This window comes from Watersipora subatra, chromosome 1 (assembly GCF_963576615.1).
Source record: "Watersipora subatra chromosome 1, tzWatSuba1.1, whole genome shotgun sequence".
Classification (NCBI taxonomy): domain Eukaryota; kingdom Metazoa; phylum Bryozoa; class Gymnolaemata; order Cheilostomatida; family Watersiporidae; genus Watersipora; species Watersipora subatra.
The window spans coordinates 17,279,320-17,301,896 of record NC_088708.1 but is presented as its reverse complement, the minus strand read 5'-3'; the positions used below and the strand labels follow the sequence as shown (position 1 = coordinate 17,301,896).

Here is a 22,577-nt window from a genome sequence, read left to right as displayed (position 1 = left end):
CTTCATTAATAACTGTCTCATACTGCATTGTAAAAACTTGTCTCTATCAATACTCATAACTTCATAAATAACTGTCTCATACTGCATTATAAAAACTTGTCTCTACCAATACTCATAACTTCATAAATAACTGTCTCATACTGCATTGTAAAAACTTGTCTCTACCAATACTCATAACTTCATAAATAACTGTCTCATACTGCATTGTAAAAACTTGTCTCTATCAATACTCATAACTTCATAAATAACTGTCTCATACTGCATTGTAAAAACTTGTCTCTACCAATACTCATAACTTCATAAATAACTGTCTCATACTGCATTGTAAAAACTTGTCTCTATCAATACTCATAACTTCATAAATAACTGTCTCATACTGCATTGTAAAAACTTTCAACACGCTCTCATAGCTCACTCATGATAGTAGAAAGAACAATAATATTAATAAAATTTTATTCTAGGCTATTTTAGTAGTTGATAAAAGACTTATAAACTGCTTTAATTCAAGTTGTATTTACAGTAGAGAGCAAACAATTCCACATTTCTTTTATGTGTTCATGAGATTTTAACCTGATGACTGCATAAAATAACAACTGGTGAGCTTTCATTCTTTTATTAAATTACTATATTAGCAAGACTTTTATTTTTATTTCATGATCATAATATCAATGATTAATTGTTGAATTATTGTACAAAGATGGGGAACCCCTGCTTATTGTTAACAATGTAGGTGCATCCAACAAAAAAACTGCTCAGTGTATGCAGGAAGTGACATCATTTGTAAACAAACTTTAGTATCAACTTGATATTTTTATATCATTGCACTGAATCCACTCGCAAACCTGTACACCCCCTGTACACTAGCTCAAAGTGATCAGTATTGTTATACTTATCAATTGATTATGGAAAACTCAGTTTTAATACTCTAAAATAATATCTAGAAGAGGGTACTGGAGTCAAAATGTTTGCTGTTAAAACCTATTTGTTTTAGTAAGCAAATGACCAATTACGCAACAAACTATTTACGTCGTAATTCCTAATATGATCTGCTATAATTTTAGTATGACAGTATTCTAGAGCAAATTGTCTAAAGTGCAGTAAAGTTATATTACAAAACATTCATCACAATTATCATTTTTTTTGCTGAATAAATTTTTTGTTGAGTAATTGTATACGGTTATCCTGTACAATATATAATGGGAAACATTCTAAGCTATAGATTTATTATAGCTAATACCCATTTTAATTTTGTATTAACATCATTTCAAGGAGTAGACGGAAGATGAATGAGGCAAAGCCTTCTTAGAGTATTTGAGTATACTATTACCATATGTATAATATATAATAATATAATCTTGAGTATTTGTACTCTTGTAATTAACCCACTTACCATGTTAAGAATGCCTCTTTTGTGCAATGCCGCTCCTCCACATCCACAAAAAGAACACAAAGAAATGAAGGAAGCTGTACCAATTGCCACGTATACAATGTTATTGGTGATAGCTTTGATTCCCTCAGCCTTCAGAACATCATAATCCTCATCCTGGTTTATCGATATGGTGAAAGAGAATATTCTCCAAATGATCGCCTTACGGTGCATGGCAAATAGCGCAAGCATGGCGCAGCCTCCTGCCTGAATGGAAATTTACTCAGACTGTTGAAACTTGACTATGATCACAAAACAGAACAGAGACAGTAATCAGGCGCATGGTAACAAGCAAGCCAAAGTTACAAGATACCATAACTGTATGACCATAGCCAATGGTAAGCCACTATTTATTCTCGCATAGCTCTGTGTTGACTACTAAAATTTAGACTTCTGTGTTAGCTTTTCTACCGCTTCCAACTTGGATTACTAACTCACTTATTACACTGTGTATAAATCTACAGCTTGTATGGCAGCTATCAAATTGTAATAGACAAAACTATGAAATTGTTCCCACAACTATTACAAATATTGTCGAGAACTGAGTTTAGTATGTCTGATATGTATGGGCAAAAAATAGCCGCCAGAGTTCTAAATACAGCCTATTCACAAACTTAGCGTAGTTTTCCATGAATAAATAAAGGCACCAATTACATATTTTTTCAGGTCAAGCAATGTTTGCTTATAGAAAAATCTACTAACAGCATGCAACTGACAGCCAAATATATATGCCAGAGTTTACTATGGGTCAGAACTTACTATAAGACAGAACTTACTATGAGTCAGAGCTCACTATGAGTCAGAGCTTACTACGAGTCAGAACTTACTAAAAGTCAGAACATACTACGAGTCAGAACTTACTAAGAGTCAGAGCTTACTATGAGTCAGAACTTACTATGGGTCAGAACTTACTGTGAGTCAGAACTTACTGTGAGTCCGAGCTTACTCTGATTTGAAGCTTATCGTAAGCTCTGACTACTATAATGTCAGGGCGCGCAATAATATTCATAGCTTTTAAAGGAAATGTATTAAAGATGATTACAGTGCCTCAGAAAAACTTAACTATCATTCTGATAATATTATTCTAGCTGACTATTAGAGTGGCTTAAAAATATATTGTTATACTGTTTTAAATTCTTACGGCGGAGATGATGGTAATAATTGTTACTATGATCCTGAAGATCCCTCTAAGAGGTTCATGAGGATCAGCGGCTTGACTATTCATAGACACAGCAATCTGTTGATATCTTTCAGCAGTTATAGAGAACTCTAGATAAAATCTGTTTTTGTTTGCGTTCCATTGTTGAATATCCTAAATAGTTAAAAGATAGTGAGCCAAGTCAAGTGACTGTATCTCAAGGCTTACAATAGCCATCCAATTATATTTTATAATTATATCATATAATCATATATTAAATCATTTGTTATATTCAGGTTTATTTTACTTCATGTGTGACTATATTTTTTCTGCTAACACCTTACACAAAGTTTTCAGCACGGTTCAATTGAACTGTTAACAGATAAACTAGATTGTTTTATCTAGTACATCCTTATATCATTAGTTTCTTTTTTAAACACTTTTGAATTTTATGTTGTTATTGTATTTATTTATATAATTATTTTTCATCATGATTTGATTTGCTTTTTTCAGCGTTAGCTTGTGAAATCAATTTAAGGTCAAATCAAATAATGTAAAAATTATGTTACCATTTTTTTGCAATTGTATGCCATCTAGATTTCAACCTGTAAATTACAGCAATTCACGGCTAACAAAACCTATTTTTCAATGTAGTGATCTTTTGATCCAACCAAATTATGAAGTATTTGCTAAGTGGTCCAGCTCATATGGTAACAACTGAAAATGTCATGCGTACCGCAGCAATAAAACTTTCCAAGGCAGTTGAACTGGCTAGCTTTGCAGGGTGCTGACAAAGGGCAAAGGCAGCTGCTAGATGTGGTTATCAGGTGAATGTTATTCAGTTTAGGTTTAAAGTGGTACAGGAACTCACAATAGTGTTTGATGGCAGAGACTAGATTTTATATTTAAATGACTATTATATCAGCAATCAGCTGAGCAAGATCGACACCTGCAATCTTGAACATTGATGCTGCTGACGCAGCGCAAGAAAATTAGAATCTTTGGATTTCAATTTTATTACAGAATGCTCTGATATCAAACAGATATACATCAATTCCAAATGCAAAAAAAACAATATCTGCTATTTTAAATCTTCTTTTGCTGTGAGATAGTAAAGATAGACTTATGCGAATAGAGTTATTGAAGTAAACAAAGTCAAATAAAACCGTTGAACAACTCTTCAATAAGAGTGGGCCCAGAAAAGGGCTTTTGGAGGAATACCAAAGGGCAAATATGAGAACAGTTTCTCACTAGGATTTATGCTTCTGAGAGTGATTTGCTATTGGTCAACTTCAACAAACCTTGATGAAATTAATTTTAGTAGCATAAAATATAATGCAAATTAGTTTGTTCTAGGAAAAGAAACACAGTAATGAGACCTATTAACAGCATTAAAACAGTCTCTGTTCAAAGTACTGCTTTTACAATAAATAACTAGCCATATTTTTGTCAAGTCTCTGCGCAACTGAAAACTACATATTATAAAACAGACTTTTGCTCTTTACATTAGGAGGTAGAAATTTGTTCCCTTCATAACTCATCGTATTCACAAATGCCGTTGAAAACTGCCGTTCCTATTTTTACACCAGTCTGGAGAATATTAACTAACATTTGGTATGCCTCACTATTTGGAGTTACTCTTTGCCACAACAGTGTTGAATATATGTTATCGGGACAGATGTACTTTTGTAGTTCATCAATTAAACGGACAAAGAATTGATGTTCAGATCAGGATCAGTTAGACAATTTTTGTTGTAGTTTGCACACAGATGTTCATTCAAAAGGAAAATTGCTTAGTGTTTCAATTTGATACCATTTCTTAACTTGATACACTGTAAAATTGGACCCTCACTCCGGGTAAGACTCGATTAAAATGACATCTTATCCTCAGAGGAAGATGAAGAACATTTTCATGTCATCATGCTATCTTTGATCCTTAGTACATACCAGTCATTCAACAAGTTTTTTTTTCGCAACGATGCACCAACTCTAGCAAGCTTTACACTCTTTGCTGATGACCGGAGCTATCTAAATTGTTAGGAAGAGACAACTCCAACCTATAAGGTCGTGGTAGAGATAAAATACAAAAGATTGTGATTGTTAATTGATGCATTCTTTTTTAAATAGACAATCAATTGAGCATATTGTAAACCAACAGCTACACTATTGTCTATGTTTACTCATGCATATGACTATCTAGAATGTACACAAAAGATATACATGTACAACAGGATTAGTGTTAAACCTACTATATACTAACATACTGCAAACCTAAACAAGGCCAACTTGATACAGATGAAAGAAAATGAATATTTTTACAGCAGCAACTTTACTAAACAGAACTATGATCCTAAAATGTTTCTACACGTTTACTATAATCTCAAAGTTAATGAATGCAATATAAAAACATGCAAAACAGTTTATCTAATAGATACGCTAACATGTAATTAATCTTGTGATTCTACAGATTTAAAGAAGATATAGATAGCTTTTTACGAGTTTTTTCCCCAACACATAAAGCCTGTTTTTTAATAAATTTAACATACTCTAATGCGCCACAACTTATTTTTATGATAATTTAACAAATAAATCTCATTAAGAACAAAACAAAGTACTAAATAGTGCCATATGATTTCTCTGGGCAATACAATAAAATATTATGTAATGTGTTAACACATTACATCATGCCACTTCAGTATTTTTTATTTTAATCAACTCTAATTAATTAAAGTTAATGAATATTAAACTCACTTTACCATTGTAGAATATTGTGGATAGGATTTATCTACGAATGACTCACCACAACAGTTACGACTTCAAGTTACCCTTGTTCAATGAAATTAACGTGTTTCACAATAACAGAGTGAGCTTTTTAATTTTAGAGTATGAAAGCCAAAATATTGAGCCACCATTTCTCATGAAGCTTCAATAATTGAGACAACTATGCATGAACATTGAAATTAATTTATAATCACCGCTTTTTAAACTCAGGCTATAGCATTTAGTTAATCTATAGTAATGAAACATATACATAATATTACACACTATAAAATTTTTTTTCTCTAAGTCTACAAAATACATGACTAAAATTATAGGAAATTCTGTTTAGATATCTATGACAAAACTGAGTTGTTATTCACGCATTGGGATTTCCCAAAATCACGTGGTTTCAAACTAAAATGGCCGACACTAACGATAGCGACTTGTATGCTCCTCAAAACACCTCTCCTTCCGTTACACCAATATATCACAGTCGTAGTTTACTATGGGTAAGTTACTCAAGTGTTAATTAAAAAAAATTACTGAGGCTAGAAATATAACTTGTTGCTGATAGAAAAGATCAGATCGGTTCATCTAGCCCTTTGTTCTACTGTTATTGCCAATATGTGGGCTTTGTAGGGAAAAGCCAACAAACTATGCGGCTTTTTGACCTTCTTCGTTGCTGCAATTAGCATTGTCGTTTGCGCTGTAGTGGGTTCGACCAAGGCTGATTCAACGGATTTCCTTGCGCTTCTGAACATAGCTCGTGAGTAAAGTTTCTAATATATAAATTACCTTACAGTTAAACGTAGTAGTAGCTCTTAGAAATATATATATCAAGTTTACATTTGCTAAAATAAAGAAGTTTTGTATAGCTTCTATTGTGTCTCTGCATTGGCTTGCAACTAATGATTTTAAATTGTTTTGACATGATTAAGCATACTAACGCTACAAATTTGACAAGCTGTAATATCTCCTCACTTTATTGTTTTCTTTGTAAAGTTATAGGCTACTTTGCGTCTGTTCACAGCATACTCTGTTTGTATTTTAGTTACGAATTTAATTGCTGTGGTCCATGTAAGTATTCTGCCCAATCTTATGCAAAACTAATCTAAAGCATGCTCAGATGATTTGCACGATCAGCAGGCTCTGATGAAGATTATTTTACAATTTACAATACAGTACCAAGGAAACTATGCTTTCAAAATAGACGTTCAAGTACTAAAGCAAATAAAATTTGTTACAGGTTTGGTGGTACAGAAAGTCACATCTAGCTGAAGAAAAGTTATGGTTTCTTTTCTTCATCTATATGGTTATATGGACTCAGTGTATAACATCTGTTATCTACATCTGCATACAGACAGATGGTTCACTCACACCAACCACAACCACCACTCCTGTACCGCCAATAACCAGACACGCCAATGCCACTGCATACACTTTGCGCCCCGCTTCTACTAGGAAACTGCTCCAAACTATCAAATTAGTTTAACAACAGGTTAGCTCAGCCACAGTCCTGCGCAAATTTTCAACCTATTTGATAGTCCTATATATATAGTTTTTGTATATATGAAAAACTATATCACGATATACATATCATCACTTTTAATTATACATAACTGTGTACGAGCTTAATCATAGCACAGGTATGATACATTTTATACATCCCTTGAAGAGTTGCTAGGACGAACCTGTTACGACAGCAAACTTGTTGACAATGTGTGCTAAACTGCTGAGATTGTTAACTAAAGTAAGTACCCAATGTCCTAAATTCTCTTGCGAGCTTCAAAACTCATTACAATGTCTAATGGTTTGAGGTCTTGTGTACAGAACTTTATTGATATCAATAAGAAAATATAACTCTGGTGTGCTCATAATATAATGATAGCGCGGCTCACATTGCTAGACTGTAGATAGTAGCAGCGTTATTTAGAAAACTAATGTGGTAAAAAATCTGGATCAAAGCAACGGCGGCGTCAATGGAAGAATTTAAATTCATTCTAACAATTAGATATTAGCTTATGGTATCTAATCTCAGTTTTAGCAAGTCCCTAAAAGCATTGACACTATGCTGCATATACAATTTAAAAAATTGTCAAACAGTCACTGCAAGAATGCTCAAAATTTGAACAGGTTGTAAAACTCACAAACTGTATGGCACATACATTTGAATACAAATACATGTAATTGCATGTGCCTGTAGCAGCAATCCCTGAGCGAATCTGCTATACTATGGATTCGTATCTGACAGTGTCTCACTATATCACTAAACATTCCAGCGAGTGGTACGACAAGAATGCACATCTGATATATAGGTATACATATAATATACATAGAATAAACTCTGCAACTCTACCAGTGATGCAATACAAAAATAATGTTGTGATTTGTCTTAGAAACAATGTGATTACAAATGTAGCGAACCAAAAACATTACTAACAGTAACTCTACAAAAGTGATTCAATTTCTTTGACTATGAAAATGAAAACAAATCCCACATATTCATGAAAAAATAAAGGCATATATACAATCAGAAACATGTTAGGTGTCATGACACATTCTTAGTCTCTCCATTTTACCTACCTGAAAACATAGTTGTGTGTATGTCCAAAACAAAAACAATCAGCTGTATTGAGCACCCAAATTGCATACTATTGCACCACACAGAGTGAGCTTCAGCCAAAATTCAACAAAGCTATACAGAAATAAAAGGCAACATATAATACAAATCAATTGTTACCCAGCAGCTTAGGCTATCCTCCTTTTGCTTGCCAGTCAAACACCAGCCTTGCGTGAAGTAATTAAACACACTTGCATGTCTATAAGCATATTTTCTGATGGGTGAGGTGAAGGATACCTTGTGTGAGTCAGTTGGAAACCAAGGCTAACAAAGCAGTATTTCATTTGAGGCAACTGCTAAATGTCAATCACGCTGTTCAGCGCGAGCTCTTCCTAATGCAGCAGGAGACGATGACCTAGATGCTGAAGCTACCAGATGCTCCATATATTGTAACTGTAAAAACCTCTCTGCAAAAGTCCATACAATGAGTGTTAGCTTAAGAACGAAAAGGGAACAAATCTGGTGACATTAAAATGGTGTTACAAAAGCTGCTGCTCAGTGTGTGTCTCATGTCAAGAGAACAATATAGCGTAAGACAACATTTGTGGGTTTGATAGATTGGTCTTCGATGAGTACTACAATAAATTTGATATTCTGTCATTAATTGCTCCAGGCAATTCCCAAGCTACTTAAAATATCGCATATATGACCTGCTGCCAGGAAAATGATAAATAGCCTAGCAACAATTCAACTTGAAAGAGCAAACAGTGACAGCTGAGGACACGAAACAAGCTTGCATTAGCTCAATAAGCGGCTTACCACTTTCACAGCCCACACAGACCAACAAGCAAGCCTATTAGCTCGAACGTGACATCCCGATATTAATGGTGCAATTCATTCTAATCTAGATCAAACTGATCAACTACAAATAGAAATTGTCTATTTATAAGAAGACAACTCCTAATTCTACATGTATTGTTGCAGCACCCATGTTTACACTGCTCAATATAGCTTAATTAGACCTGTTGATTTGGCAGAAGGATGCCACGGAAGAGCAAGTCATCGTTCCATTTTTGAAATAAGTTGCATGAAGTGAATAAATGATGACAGGCCCATTTAGAATACTTTAAAAGCTCAAGAATGGTATTAGACTCCATTAGATATAACTCATTACTATTACTGCCCACGGCAAAAATTTGATAGTAAAAATATAGTTATAATCACCTTTACAACAGCACGAATCAAGAAGATACAGGTTGATACATTTGACATGATATAACTTTGAATATTGATCCTGGCATGAAAATACTACGCATGGTGAAATTTTGACCCAAAGACTGATCCGAAAGTTGCTAAACCATTTATATGGTAACAATCTATGAAATATGGCAGTTAGAATTTGTAACAAAAACGTTCTTATGATAACATCATAAAAGAAAATAACCTTGCGCATACTCGACATTTTATAACCTATGCTACCAACCTTGGCATAGCTTCGACCTTTGTTAATGCTTAAAGCGAGAAGTAATAAAGTTGATTGATAGAGGTTGATCTCAATTTATGTTTTAGAAAAGTAGATCTTTTGGACGAGTCAACCAAGTTTGGCGATGGACATTGGCTAATGAATTCTTCTTGATTTACGTTTGCTAGAAACAGGCTTTGAAACCATATTTAAAAACAGCAGTCTTATCTTTCCAATCCAAGAGCAGTGACATAATGATGCAAGTGTGCTATGCACCAGTTTCTGAAAATAAATGCAACACATGTAGTTGCTGTTATAAGTACCTTTCAACAATCTCACTTTTCTAAAGATGAGTACATTGTAGTGATTTACTTCATTCTTGAGAATCTTTTACTCATTTGCTACGGAGGTTCCTTTTATTTAATTAAACCTCTAAGATTACTTCTTAGCAACAGTATATTTAAAACATGGAGTACAAATACATTGTTATAAAATTGAGCTGAAATCAACCTTGCTTCATTTTATTGTTTTATTTTATCATGAGTAATTTATGTACAGTAATTGATGAAAACTTTGCTATGTTAAAATTTCCTGCATAAGACTTGCACATATTTGAAGAGGTTAGCATCTATAGCTGCATTGCTCATATACACATTAATTAGACCTTAATTGCTTAACATTTACACCATACGTCGCGCGTAGAGTGTTACTAATATAAGCTACAATGTGGGAAGAAAACTCCCAAAATATACCATACAATAATAACCTTTATCTTTTATAAAATTAGCACACAACAGTAATAGTTGTTTGCTAATAATGTTGCTGAACTTTTTGTAACCTGTGATTAGAGGAAGCTGAATAAGAGCAGGAGTACTACTCTTGTCAACAACAGCTGCATTTCAGCAGGTGAACCTCAAAACTATGTATTTGTAAATGTTTGCTCATTTGACCATATTTGTTTTATAACGGTGGCAGGAGTATGTTGTCATTGGCACAGTGAGAAAGCAAATAGTGCTAGTACCTTTCGGTATGTCTGAGGACAATGAAAAATCAAAGCAGCCCTGTGCCGGCCTAGAACCATTAGATATGGATGAAAGCTGTGTGCTGAGAGCCAAGTGTCACAGAAAATTGTGTGCTGATTGGAAAAGCATGTTGTCATGAATTGACTAGTACACCAGTTTGATTGATGTACTTATCGCAATATTGTCACGAGCAATCGTCATGTGACTCTTTCTGACCTTCATTTTCTCTATCAATGTCTATGCTAGTAGTGCTCCAAACTGAAGATACCGAGTGAGCAACCTAGTCCACTAAAACTATGTATGATGTCGACTCATCGCAAGCAATCGCAGGTCATTCATTGTTAATGACTTTTTCATACACTAGTCCAACCTGTCACCTGGTATTTCATTTACGACAGGAGTGCTTTGAAAAAACACGAACAACATAAAACAGCCATGCCTATGGAGCATACATTATACAGTGTAAAATATGTCTATAACTGTATGTCAAAACTAATACTGGAGAACTTGGTATGAAAAAATAACAGATGAATAATAAACAACTGAAAATCAAATTTTACAAATATGTTTTTAGCATAGTCTTTTGAAGATGAGGGTCTAGTTTCCTAGAGTACTTAGTTGCTAAAAGCCGGTTGGTACACTGCACTCATGTAGGACACGCACCAAAGTTTAAAAATCTTACTGATAAAACTCGGGCCATTAGGTATAAATAATAGAATAAACATTTTGATAGCAAATCCTGATATCTACAAAAACCTGTGACTATGACACACTTTTCAAGGCATAGAGATTTTTATTGGTCTTACTAAACTTGTGTCCAGAGCAACTGATTAAAATGTACTCGCTCTGCTCTATGTTAATGCCACCCCATGGCACACATCGCATGGTTTCTAAGGAAAGTAGAAAATCTGAGGACATTTTAGCAGAAAGGACAAAATGGGTTAAATCGCTTCATTTAGACTTAGTTCCTAGTTGTCTCATTTGGGTCACAGCTGTTAGCACACAGAGCCCTCAACCTTGAATGACTATAGTGATACACGCATGGTTCACCGCTAAATATTATTTTTTGTTGAATTTGTCTGAGTGAATAATTTATACAATATACATGTAGGTGCTAAAAGCTTAAAAATTATGTTGCAGCGGCTTAACATATTCAGCTATGTAAATAAGCCTAAATTATATTCAAAGAAAACAAACAGTGCACTTGCAATCTGGCTGACAAATGTATTTGGCAATCGCACTGATCTTTTACACACATTTGTCACACAAGATCGCTGATTATCTGCAATAACCATATCAACAAAAAAGAACAGGTTTATCCATTGGAAGTAGTTTAGAGTGAACTTCATTGCCATTTGAAGCATTTTCAGTAAGGAAGAAATCCAAAAAGCAGAAACACAAATTTTAAAGAACTCATATTGTTAAGTGCTTATGAGAGAATTATTTGTCGCTAGAGAAGTAACATTTAAGCGCAATATAAATCTTGATGATATTCACCTTCAAACGCTAAGATTTCAAACATTTCTCATTTCTGTGAAACTACTTAATGCAAAACTGGACCGAATAAGCTTAGAAAATTTGCTGACCTCTTTTCTGTTTGAAAGGCTGATACAAAATTTTGTTATAACCACAACCTGACTTGAAGAAAATGGCAAAGATATTTATAATGCCTCACAAATTGGCCGAATTAGTTTGAATGAATTGTTGCATGAAAAGTACCAGCTCTTTACATTTAATAGTGACCCCTTTTAAGGAAATTGTAAGAATAAACAGCCTCATATTTGTATTTGATCAAATACTGCTGAAATTGCTCCCAAGTTGATGAGATCTCTTGTTTAGCAAATGTTTCGAATGTTTTTGTACTATTCTGCTTAGCAGTAAATTATGTGTTAAACAGCAAAAAGTCTTAGATGCAATACAGTGTCTAACAGGTAGAATCTAATGGCTAAATACAAATTACACTAGCAGCAAATTTAGTCAATGTGTTGGTCTTGATTTGTAAAATAAACCATTTTCAATCCTTGACACAATTTTTCACAATCACTTTGCGCAAGATAGATATGTAAAACCTGCCAACTATCACACAAAAACAAATTCATAAGTGCATGAAGTGTGGAGATAATCCTAAATATTTCCATCAAAGACATGATAACTCACTAAAAGACAAAGCATTATTCTAAAAGGCATAGTCAAGTCACATCGAATTCATGTAACCTGTCGTACTTTGGTAGCTCAAACAACCTATAGCCAGCCATCTCTGAATAATTACTAACACAAGTGGCTGGGCTGTCTTACGGCTAGGCTAATGTCTCTCCACCTTATTATGAAACAGCAAACAGAAGATGTCCCTGAAATAAACGCAGTAAGAAATAAGCATAGTGGAAAATGAGCGTACAATGCACATATATCTGGACTATGTAGAGTAGAAGAAGAGCATCGTCACCCAACCACCATTTTATTGTTCAAGCTGCTGTCAATACTGTCAGACAGTTTAACTCCCTAACCAGTCATAGAGCATAGCATGAGGCAGCGGCAGCAGTCAAAGAGCATGTTGCTGACGTGGGCACCTATTTCCTTGCATTATCCGTTAGCCAAATTTGATTTTCCACCAGGCAATAGACAGTATTATCGTTTGAAGATAAAACTCTCTTCGACAAATATCAGTAAGACTGATGATCAAAAGATGCATTCGGCCCCTGGCAGCACATACAAGCTCTCGGACACGCCGATGGCTGCCCACCTACTATGCTATACGCAGGAATGAAGCCTCTTGTGAATGACTGACCCAAATCACCTCGGCTCTCATGCAGGCAGTATTAAGTAAAGCTTGAGCAATAACCATGGCTGCCTAAGAAAGCAACATGCATTCAGTTACCCTCTCACAGGAAGCGCGTATATAGCCATAGCTTGTCTCAACATAAACTAGGATGCATGTTCCTTACTCAGCTGGCGGTAGGTGACGCAGCTCTTACCTCTCGCTAGACCAGGGCTAGACTCAGGCTAGATAGACCAAGGCTACATAGTTGTACCTCCTGCCAGGTCGTCGTTGTGAGCCCCAGCCGCGAGGTTGGCCATCATTGTCTGATAGTCCATATTGTCATCCATTTGCAGCAGGTTAGGCGGCCATCTTGGTATGGGTGTTGAACGAGGAGTGGTCCGAGGAGTCGGTACCGGAGAAGCGAGCAGACTGAACGTGGTAGGGGAAATGACTCCGCTGAAGGGGCTGATTGTGGGGTAGTTAAACAACTGCTGGTAGAGAAAGGAGTCAAGGTGAAAATAACTAATCACTAGTTGATTGGCAACAGCGGCAAAGACAGGGTTAATATCTGGAGTATGAACTGTAGTTAGGCTAAGAAGACTATGATGAGAAGCCAGCACGACAAATTCTTGGCAGAATAATGGATACGAAGGTAAGGCTCGTTTGTCACGCCTCATCGCCAGGCCGATCATATCGTATCACATCAAACGCATGTTTACTCTCAAGCCGTGTGCACTCTAGAGTCGCTACTATCTCCTTGTTTAAAATATTGTAATCTAACCGCAAAAACCATGATATCATAGAAGATAAAGGTTGATATCACAATCTATTAAACTGAAAGCGAGTGCACGCGGCTGCTGGGTGCACAACAGTCATGACCTGCAAGCTTAAGAACCAACCTATCAACAAGGAAGCATGACTAACAGACAGACAGACTCTTATCATTGTCTTTAATAAGTCAATGACAAACAGGTTCATTTATTTCTGATGATTTCTTTATCAGACAAAAACTAACTGCTTAGGTTTTGAGTACTAAACACGATTGTTCGCAGGATGGAAGAATTTTTCATGCCAAAAACGATGCGAGTGAATAATATTAACATTTTTATTGCCGCTGCAATGTACCTTAGTAATATTTTTACAGTATGCCAACAAATCTTTACCAACATAATTTACTTCTACTGGGTCCAAAGAACAAAAACATTGAAACCACTAGTACATGGAAAAACACGAATTTTGCTTAAATACAATTGTTATAAAATGTGCCAGCCGCTTGCAACAACTCCAACAAAGCTCCAACAAAGCTCCAACAACTCCAACAAAGCTGTTATAAAGACAACCTTATCACTATTTAAATACACTGATACGTTGTCTACACTGGACTGCTAGTCTGTAGCAAAACACTAATTAATAACAGATGACTAGCATAACAATGTACACCAGAAATGACTAGCTTAACAAAATCTTTGTTTCAGACTTCTTAAGGAAATGTGAAAATGATTGATTTGAGCGTTTTCCTTGCTATTTCATCTACTTTAAAGTAAACCTATGTTGCTGGTAAGCTTTTTGTAGCTACGATGGCATGCTAGCAACTGGTCCTACAGTAACTATAGTTGTTTGCAACACCTTCAGTGCCACTTTACAATTTGCCTACCGTTGTTTGGCTTGCAGCGATGCGGTGAGATTCAAAGATGAACTTGCACAAAATTTTAGTAATTTTATCAGAAAGTATCGGTATTTGTCTATGATTGCTAAAAACGATCGCTTAAAACTAAAAATTATAGAAACTAGTGACATCATTTTGCACAGATTTTCCTTCAGAGTGTTCCAACCGCGACCAAGTTCTTTCGATTTTAATCTTGAAACATCCTGGCAGTCAGATCATCTTAAACATAAAAAACGATCACGAATAATAGGAAAATACAGACTTTCGAATAAAACCTGCAAAAATGTCGTGCAAGTTCACCTTTTAAAACTACATGATTTTGTCGTTTTTGATAGTTCCTTCGACGAAAGTATCAACAACTAAAAAAGTCATACCTGCGTGGGCTGGGGATGAATGTGAGTGAAACCATGGTCTCCTCTGAGATTGAAAGGGCTAGTCATGATGCTTCTCGTCACTGGCACACCCTCCGACATGGCAGAAGGTGCTGGGGCTATAAAATAATCAATAAAAAGTTTGAGATTTTGGCTACGAATGCCTAAAACCTGCTTCACACCAACTGACCAATGCTTGCGTGTAATGCTTACAAGCCTCAAGCGTAATAGATGCATGCCAATCATATGAGGCAAATGAGATGTTTTGCTTGAACAAACTTTTCTGGCTTAACCAATGTGAATTATAACAATTTCAGACAGCGCTTGTGTAAGAGGCGAGTTACAATGTCATCTAAACAAGCGCATGTACCGACAGTCAAGTACGGTGTACAACATGAGAGATTATTTGCCTCTACACCTAAAGATATTCAAAGTTACTCAAAACATGGCAGTTTCACAAGTGAGGATAAAATGATGGGTGATAATTAACAACTACATGGAAAACATAGAAAAATAGAGATGTACGAAATAATTTAAACATCACCTAGTATAAATTAAAGAAGCTACATCACCTCACTGTCCTCTAAATCCAACCTACACATTGTTGAGCAATACTTTTTTCATATGCGTCTAAATGAAAATAAAAGCAAAACTTATATTTATTCATTGCGACTATCAATTTAGCTATTGAGCACCATTTAATTTTTTACAGTTTACATAATATACAGTGCACCTTCGGGTTACGATGACCCTGTTATACAACCTTTTCGCCCTGCTATGTAGAACACGCTGATTTTCACCCCTCTCTATACAAAATATTTTTTGCCATATGAAATCAACAAAACTTTCCCTCGAAATTCAAATTTGGCAGTCAGTGTGCTGATTATGTCGAAATAATAGATATGCTGATATGCTATTCAATGAATTCCCTCTGATAACGAATTAAAGAGATATGATGCTCAATCTCGCTTAGTTTGGTGTTATTCGTTATTAATCATTGTGAAAATGAAACCAGAAACAAATAGGTATAATTTTAGCGATAGTGATATAATTAGTGATATAATTTTAGTGATGAAAAAGTTGAAATTCAGTAAAATAGTTAAAAATATGTACTAAAACTTAGCTTTATGTAAGTATTTAGTAAGCTAAATTCATTTAGATTAAATTCAACGTTTATGTTAAACGTATGCCTCGACCGTAAGAGCTTCCTACGGTACGTACTGCACGTAGTACATTGTATTGTTACACTTTCTTGCAGACCATAACCACTAAATACACTAAAGTTACTGTATGTAACTATAGTTACTAAGGTTAACATATTATTTTGTTACTAATTTTTTAATTTTAATTTAACAAAATAAAATATGTACAGTACCTATATAAAATTTTGATGATTTTTACCAAGGGGTGTTTGCATTAGATATTTACTATAGGTTTCTATACCTCTCTATACAATATTTTTACCTTACGATGCCAACACTGGAACGAATTAAAATGGTATGTCAGGGGTCCGCTGTAACCGTATTATTGCTACATGTAATTATCTGCAGTAGGATATTTATTAGGAGGTAATGAAAGTTTTAGGGCTGAGTAATGAAGTAAGCAAACTGCACTGTAATCTCATGACAATATATATATTTGCTCAAGCATACGTGTACGATGATATTATTATATGAAGCAGAGCTCAAGCATACGTGTACGATGATATTAATATATGAAGCAGTGCTCAAGCATACGTGTACGATGATATTATTATATGAAGCAGTGCTCAAGCATACTGTACGATGATATTATTATATGAAGCAGACCTCAGCACAAATGAACTTCATATGCGGAGGTTTCACTGTATTGTCTAAACTAAGATGTTCATCTTAGTTTAACGCTAAATTGGAACGCTAAACATTCCAATCTTTTAGAAATATACTTATAAACCGATACCATATTTTACCATTTTATTTTCTATTTAAAAAATTAATAACATAGAAATGATTATGTTAACATTTTACTGGTAGAATACTGTGGGTAAAGGAGGGCATATGATTTGATATTTATGTATATGTTAAACATCTACACGACAGTCTCTTAGCTAGCTATATCGAATAATACTGCTTGCGCGTGTCTACTATGCCATCAAAGCCACACCCACCATCTTCATAATGTCGGTTTAATTATCAATCTCGTTATTACCTTCAAAAAATGAGCTGTGATGGCCAGGATTTTGTGCTAAACCTGTTTTTTATTGGCAAAAGTTTAAATAGCGCTAAGACTAGCTCCTTGTTTAAAAAGCGGCTACATACATGTAGCTGAATGGGGTTTAAACAATATCCATAGTGAACCGCGGTTAGCTCTACTCCAGGCCGTTGTAAACTCTATCCTAAACAAAATGTGGGTTCTGTAAAGCAACATACGTAATTTAATGTGCATTAAGCCCTTGGGCCACAAAGGTTTTTTGTTGCACAAAAGTTCCTTACCTGAGCTAGTAGCACCTGAGGAAGTCGTTGCATTCTGTCCGACAAGCGCCACGGGTCTGACTGGAGGTCCCGGAATAGGTGGAGAAACAAAGACGGAGCTCAAAAAATTCATTTTTGCTGCTGAACGAATGGTAGGAGTTCCTGGGTTAGACTAAAAATGGCAATAGATAAAAAGGTAAACTAAAATGCAGAAATGCTATGGACGAAATTGTCGCAGCTTGGCTAGCAACAGTAGCTGAGCTAGACAAGCAGCAGTAGACACAGCCAGGTGTGACCAGCACTCCAGGCTGATAAGCCATCAAGAGATATCAGTTACCTACTCCATCACTGCCATTACTGTCACAGCATAAATCACTACTCACTGGCACATCCTCTTCTCTACACTAAAATGTCGTGATTGATGACAACATTGAAAATTGATTTATCAATATTTTGTGATCGATGCAGCCGAGGGCAGATCAGAGCTGACCTACCACTACACAAAAAAGTGATTGATCTCATTGATCTTGAGTGAAGCGAGTCTCCTATCGAAATAGATATTTCACCACCGACTGAATGCTTTATTTAGCTGCAGAAGCTTACGAATAAAAAGGTGCCTACGCAGACTCAAATTTTCTACTGATACATGTTACGGACATGTTAGGCACATAATTCCACAGGCATCAGCACTAAATCTAGCTGTAGTTGTTGTTCAGCCACTCTTCTGTTTATGCCCTATTGACTAATGCTAACAACAACATTGGCTAATATACCACCTCATCAGTCAATTTCATTACTTGCTAAAACACATAGTAATAGGGGAACGATATTTTTGAAATAAAAATATTGTTCAAAATTGTTCTAAACATGTAACTACTATGCAAACTACGAAGGAATTATCGTTTTTAAAAATTCATTGCAAAAGCTTTGTGCTTTTAATGATAAAAGTTGTCTACAAAGATGGCCGACAACGATAGAACGACGTCACGAAAAAACGAAGGATTGGATTAAGCAAAAGTTAATATTCTTTTACTTACATTTTGTTATCACTGAAGCATTTTACAGCCGTGTTTAAGTAAATCTCTCAAATGGCAAAGATGCATTATTATTTCTTAAAGCATGGCAACATTTTAAAGCATCTTTTATTAAAGCACGGCATCACCAGAGAACATAAATGTAGGATTTTAAGCAAATAGCTAATCATAGCAGTTTTTGGTAAGGCACTTTCAGGGTTAAAGTAATCCTTCTTAGTAACATCCACGTAAAACAAAACCGCAAATATTTATTCACCTCGAATGTCAAAATAAATATGTGTAAGTATCCAGGTTTATTCAATGACAATTCACAGCACCTTGAAAACTACTAATTAGGTATTAGTAAATAGGTGGACAGACATTAAAAACTGCCAGATGTAAAATACAAACATATATTTAATATAAAATCCAATTAACAGCTTACACAAAGATGCACCTATTTAGTGCGCTATATGGTAAATGTGATAAACAGTATATTAGGAGCTAGATTAATATATATTATAAATCCCCTAAATATCATCTTCTTCATAGAATTGGGTAATATTGTAGCCATAATTTCTCATTACCTCATTACAAACATTAATAAAAATGTTATTTATATAATTCTTTTCACAATATATTTTCTACGGCATGAAAGAGTAGCGGCGCTGTACTCGATAGATTTATTCAGATAAGTCTGCAGGGATATCTGATAGTAGCGCTGAATACATGTATACTATAGAGCCATATATACAAGAGTAAGCTGACACGGATAATCTGTGAAAATTGAAAATTAAAAATTCAAATCTTAATCTCATTGCATAAATCACCCTATTGTGAATATTTTCCTCAAGCTTACAGTGACTTAAAATGAAAGCTTAAAATACGATGAGACCGAATTTCAGGTCTTGAGATAATCTGCTTTGAATAGTTCGACAGGCAATAATACTCACGATGTTCGACTAAAGGTGCTTATCATGCCCCATAGCGCATCATTTCTCATGTAATGCATATCTTAGAATAGACGAGCTTGGTAAAAGGAACATTTCTACATGAATAAATAAAGGATTGTAGCCTGAAATGAGCCAATCGTTTCTTGGCGGACACAGGTAGGTAAAACCTCGCTTGTCGCTGTAGGCAGGCATGCCCCTCGTATGAACGATAAACGAATACTGTAGCAGGCAATTTTAACAAAAGCAAGTTACAACTTCTTGACTCGGCGACGAGCTTGTCTTACGGTCGAAGGGAAACCATACCTGATTTGGGTTCGGTTGTTCTTGACAGGCGATCGTGGCAAGATCAGTGAGGGCAGAAGAATCACCACCACTCCCTCCATGCGCTTGCTGCTGAGATGATGTGATTGTCATGGCTGCGAAATATTCACCGACATGATAACTAGTGAGTTTGCCAAAGCATAAACTGAGGTTTGTGAGGTTTGTGTGAATGACAATCAAAAACTATAAAGACTATCAACCAGTAAACAGTATAGCATCTAAAAGTACCTCAAGATCTAAACGTTTTTGTAAAACTTGAATACCAAGTTTGTGAAATATTTTAACAGAATATTTTACAAAAATTGTGAAAACAAAAAATGTAACAATTGAGAAAAAGATGGATGACATAAAACAACATGCTAATTCATGCATTTCTGTGAATCTGAAGCTTCTTCTAATCTTCTTCCTCAAATTACTAATGAAGTTAGATGCTGGATGTAAATATATTATATAAAATAAATATAATTTATATTTATTATATATATGTTATATAATATTAGATTACATATATATTATATTTTACAATATGTCATTTGTGTGGCCTAAACATACCAGGAGCATTTTATATACCTACATTTTTTTGTACATACTGAATATGTTAATCCTCGTGTCATTTGTGTATGAGAGCCAACAAAAGACTAAATTTTTCAGAAGCCTTGTGCAGGTCATGTAGCGTGTGCTATGTAAATACTGGCAACAGTTGCCAAATCATATTCACTTCCATTTTAGAAGTAAAGTACTCTTTTGAGCAGCTGCAAGTAAAATAACTCTCATGCGCTGCATCGTAGGCGCTGCCAACTTCCCCCCATAGCTATGTCAGAAATGAACTCGTGACTAGCCGAAATTGAAAAACATTTTTGATATCGTGTTGCAATAGCTTATGGCACCCACTTCCTGCAGCGCCATCCACCGCAAAAACGTTAATTGTCAAAAATATTTTGTAAAATCACTCACTAGCCAAGTTTTTAGCGGCAAATTTCAAATATATTGTTAATTATTTATTGTTGTGCAAAAATCGACCCCAACTTGACAGAAGCTCAACGAGCCATGTATGTCTGACAATATAATCAGCGCGTGCGTGAATCAGCCAGCCAGTTGTCGATAGGTGAATCTAAGATAAAGAAACAATTTGGCAATTTTCGAATTAGAACAGCCGGAATTTCTTTTGCATTCATTTAGAACAAGCTTTTAGAGCAAACAACCCAAAAACAATTGTGGATATGGAGCTTTATGATGGTAATTGAAATTTATAGTTATGATGAATTAAAACTAAATTTCAATCTGTGTCACTATGAATTATAAAACTTAAGCGTATCTCTACTACGATAAAATATATATAGAATGGTGGATCAAACTGAGCATTTATGAATTTACCGATAAAAAGGCTGCGAAAAACCAGACCTATTGAACTAGTTATAATTCCATGATGAAGGAGAGAAAGTATGCAATATTTGGTGATGAAATATCTAGTAAAGAATTTTGTAAACGTACGTGCTGCCTCTCCGTCGAGTGATCCAGTAGAGTTCCTTTGGAGTGAGCAGGAAACTGATACAAAACCACCCCTATCCCTTTTTATCTTGTCAGGGTGAATAAGATCATGTCCGCTAGGTGAGGTTAATTGGGTTGGACTTTGCACCATTTCTGCAAAAACAAACCGAACTACAGCGAGCTTAGAAGGTGCTGCAAACCGGAATGTGCAGCACCGCAAAATGTACCATTAACTTGTCTGGCTTCCATTTAAAAATTAAAATTGAATTCTCACGTAGAATTTGGCACAACGAATGATAAGGGTCATTTGCGAGTGTTGCTATTGGCTCAGCTTTTATTCTATTGTTTTTGAGCAATAACTATCTATATGCATATTTAAATCAATATTTCTTATATTTAAATACTTATTATATATCCAATGCAAACGCAATGAGAAGCAAACAGATAAAAACATTTATCGCCAGCATCTCTAATGAAAAGTACAGCAAAGGGATCAACGGACCTTCAACAGACGCTACATTCATGGGCTGAGCGGTAGCTGTACCCAGCATAAATTTATCTTTTTTAAAAACCATATGTAATGCATCTTATGCCTTAAATCACAAGGAGTGCCAGAAGTACTGGGAGCATGAGCAGTTGACGCGTAACTATGTGTAAATTAGCCGTAACCATTTTACATTCTGCATCAAGATTGGCCATTTGAAACACATCAGTAGGTCACCGACTTGGCCCGCCATCACTATGGAAGTACAGAGACTTTCAAGGCCAAAATTGGGTTATATTCTAGTCTGAAGATAATAAAGTACTATACAGTTCTAGTGACACTTGACAGCTTCGCTATGCGCAGCCAGCGATGTAGCAGTTTATATATAATTTTTAGGTGAAAAACAGACAAATAATGACACCAGCTAAGAACGAGTGAGCGGGTGTAGATAAAAGTGAAACCTGAATACTGTGATCCGCCGATGATTGTCTTGACATATTATGGTAAAAGTGTAAGTGAAAGTGTAAGCATCATGCATTAGTCACACCTCAACCTTTACCAATTTATACATGAATCTATCACAAGGTTAAGAGGTTAACGAATAGTGAAGGATACCATTACCTTACATTTATGCATTTGATAAATACTTTATTACGCCAGCCATTATAAAACTGTGTTAAAAAAAATAGTTCTAAAATAAACATG

General features: G+C 35.2%; 3 protein-coding genes across 3 annotated transcripts in view; 1 reads left to right on the top strand and 2 right to left on the bottom strand.

Moving 5' to 3' along the window:
* The first annotated feature begins 5,743 nt into the window (after window positions 1-5,743).
* Window positions 5,744-7,008, top strand: LOC137393138 (uncharacterized). Its single transcript, XM_068079564.1, has 4 exons — window positions 5,744-5,833; window positions 5,964-6,090; window positions 6,376-6,401; window positions 6,571-7,008. Exons 1-4 carry the CDS (start codon window positions 5,744-5,746, stop codon window positions 6,814-6,816), a joined length of 489 nt encoding a protein of 162 aa, XP_067935665.1. The 3' UTR covers window positions 6,817-7,008.
* A 602-nt stretch (window positions 7,009-7,610) lies between these two features.
* Window positions 7,611-21,471, bottom strand: LOC137393129 (integrator complex subunit 6 homolog). Its single transcript, XM_068079554.1, has 6 exons — window positions 21,392-21,471; window positions 19,883-19,995; window positions 17,635-17,785; window positions 15,167-15,282; window positions 13,398-13,614; window positions 7,611-8,351 (listed from the first exon to the last, which is right to left on the bottom strand). Exons 2-6 carry the CDS (start codon window positions 19,991-19,993, stop codon window positions 8,248-8,250), a joined length of 699 nt encoding a protein of 232 aa, XP_067935655.1. The 5' UTR covers window positions 19,994-19,995; window positions 21,392-21,471; the 3' UTR covers window positions 7,611-8,247.
* Window positions 20,968-22,577, bottom strand: part of LOC137406123 (uncharacterized) — a 16,833-nt gene continuing 15,223 nt past the window's right edge. Inside the window, exons 5-6 of the mRNA XM_068092685.1 lie at window positions 21,392-21,541; window positions 20,968-21,011 (exon numbers count right to left, since the gene is read on the bottom strand). Coding sequence (XP_067948786.1) covers window positions 20,968-21,011; window positions 21,392-21,541 — 194 coding nt within the window. The remainder of the gene's footprint in view (window positions 21,012-21,391; window positions 21,542-22,577) is intronic.

What these genes read in the sequence shown, in the direction of transcription:
- LOC137393138 (XM_068079564.1), top strand. Translation starts at nt 5,744, where the DNA reads ATGGCCGACACTAACGATAGCGACTTGTATGCTCCTCAAAACACCTCT. An exon ending in ACAGTCGTAGTTTACTATGG is followed by an intron (nt 5,834 to 5,963) that starts GTAAGTTACTCA and finishes TGGGCTTTGTAG; the next exon opens with GGAAAAGCCAACAAACTATG. An exon ending in TGCGCTTCTGAACATAGCTC is followed by an intron (nt 6,091 to 6,375) that starts GTGAGTAAAGTT and finishes TTTGTATTTTAG; the next exon opens with TTACGAATTTAATTGCTGTG.
- LOC137393129 (XM_068079554.1), bottom strand. Translation starts at nt 19,993, where the DNA reads ATGACAATCACATCATCTCAGCAGCAAGCGCATGGAGGGAGTGGTGGT. An exon ending in AACAACCGAACCCAAATCAG is followed by an intron (nt 17,786 to 19,882) that starts GTATGGTTTCCC and finishes TGCCATTTTTAG; the next exon opens with TCTAACCCAGGAACTCCTAC. An exon ending in TTCATCCCCAGCCCACGCAG is followed by an intron (nt 13,615 to 15,166) that starts GTATGACTTTTT and finishes CTCTACCAGCAG; the next exon opens with TTGTTTAACTACCCCACAAT.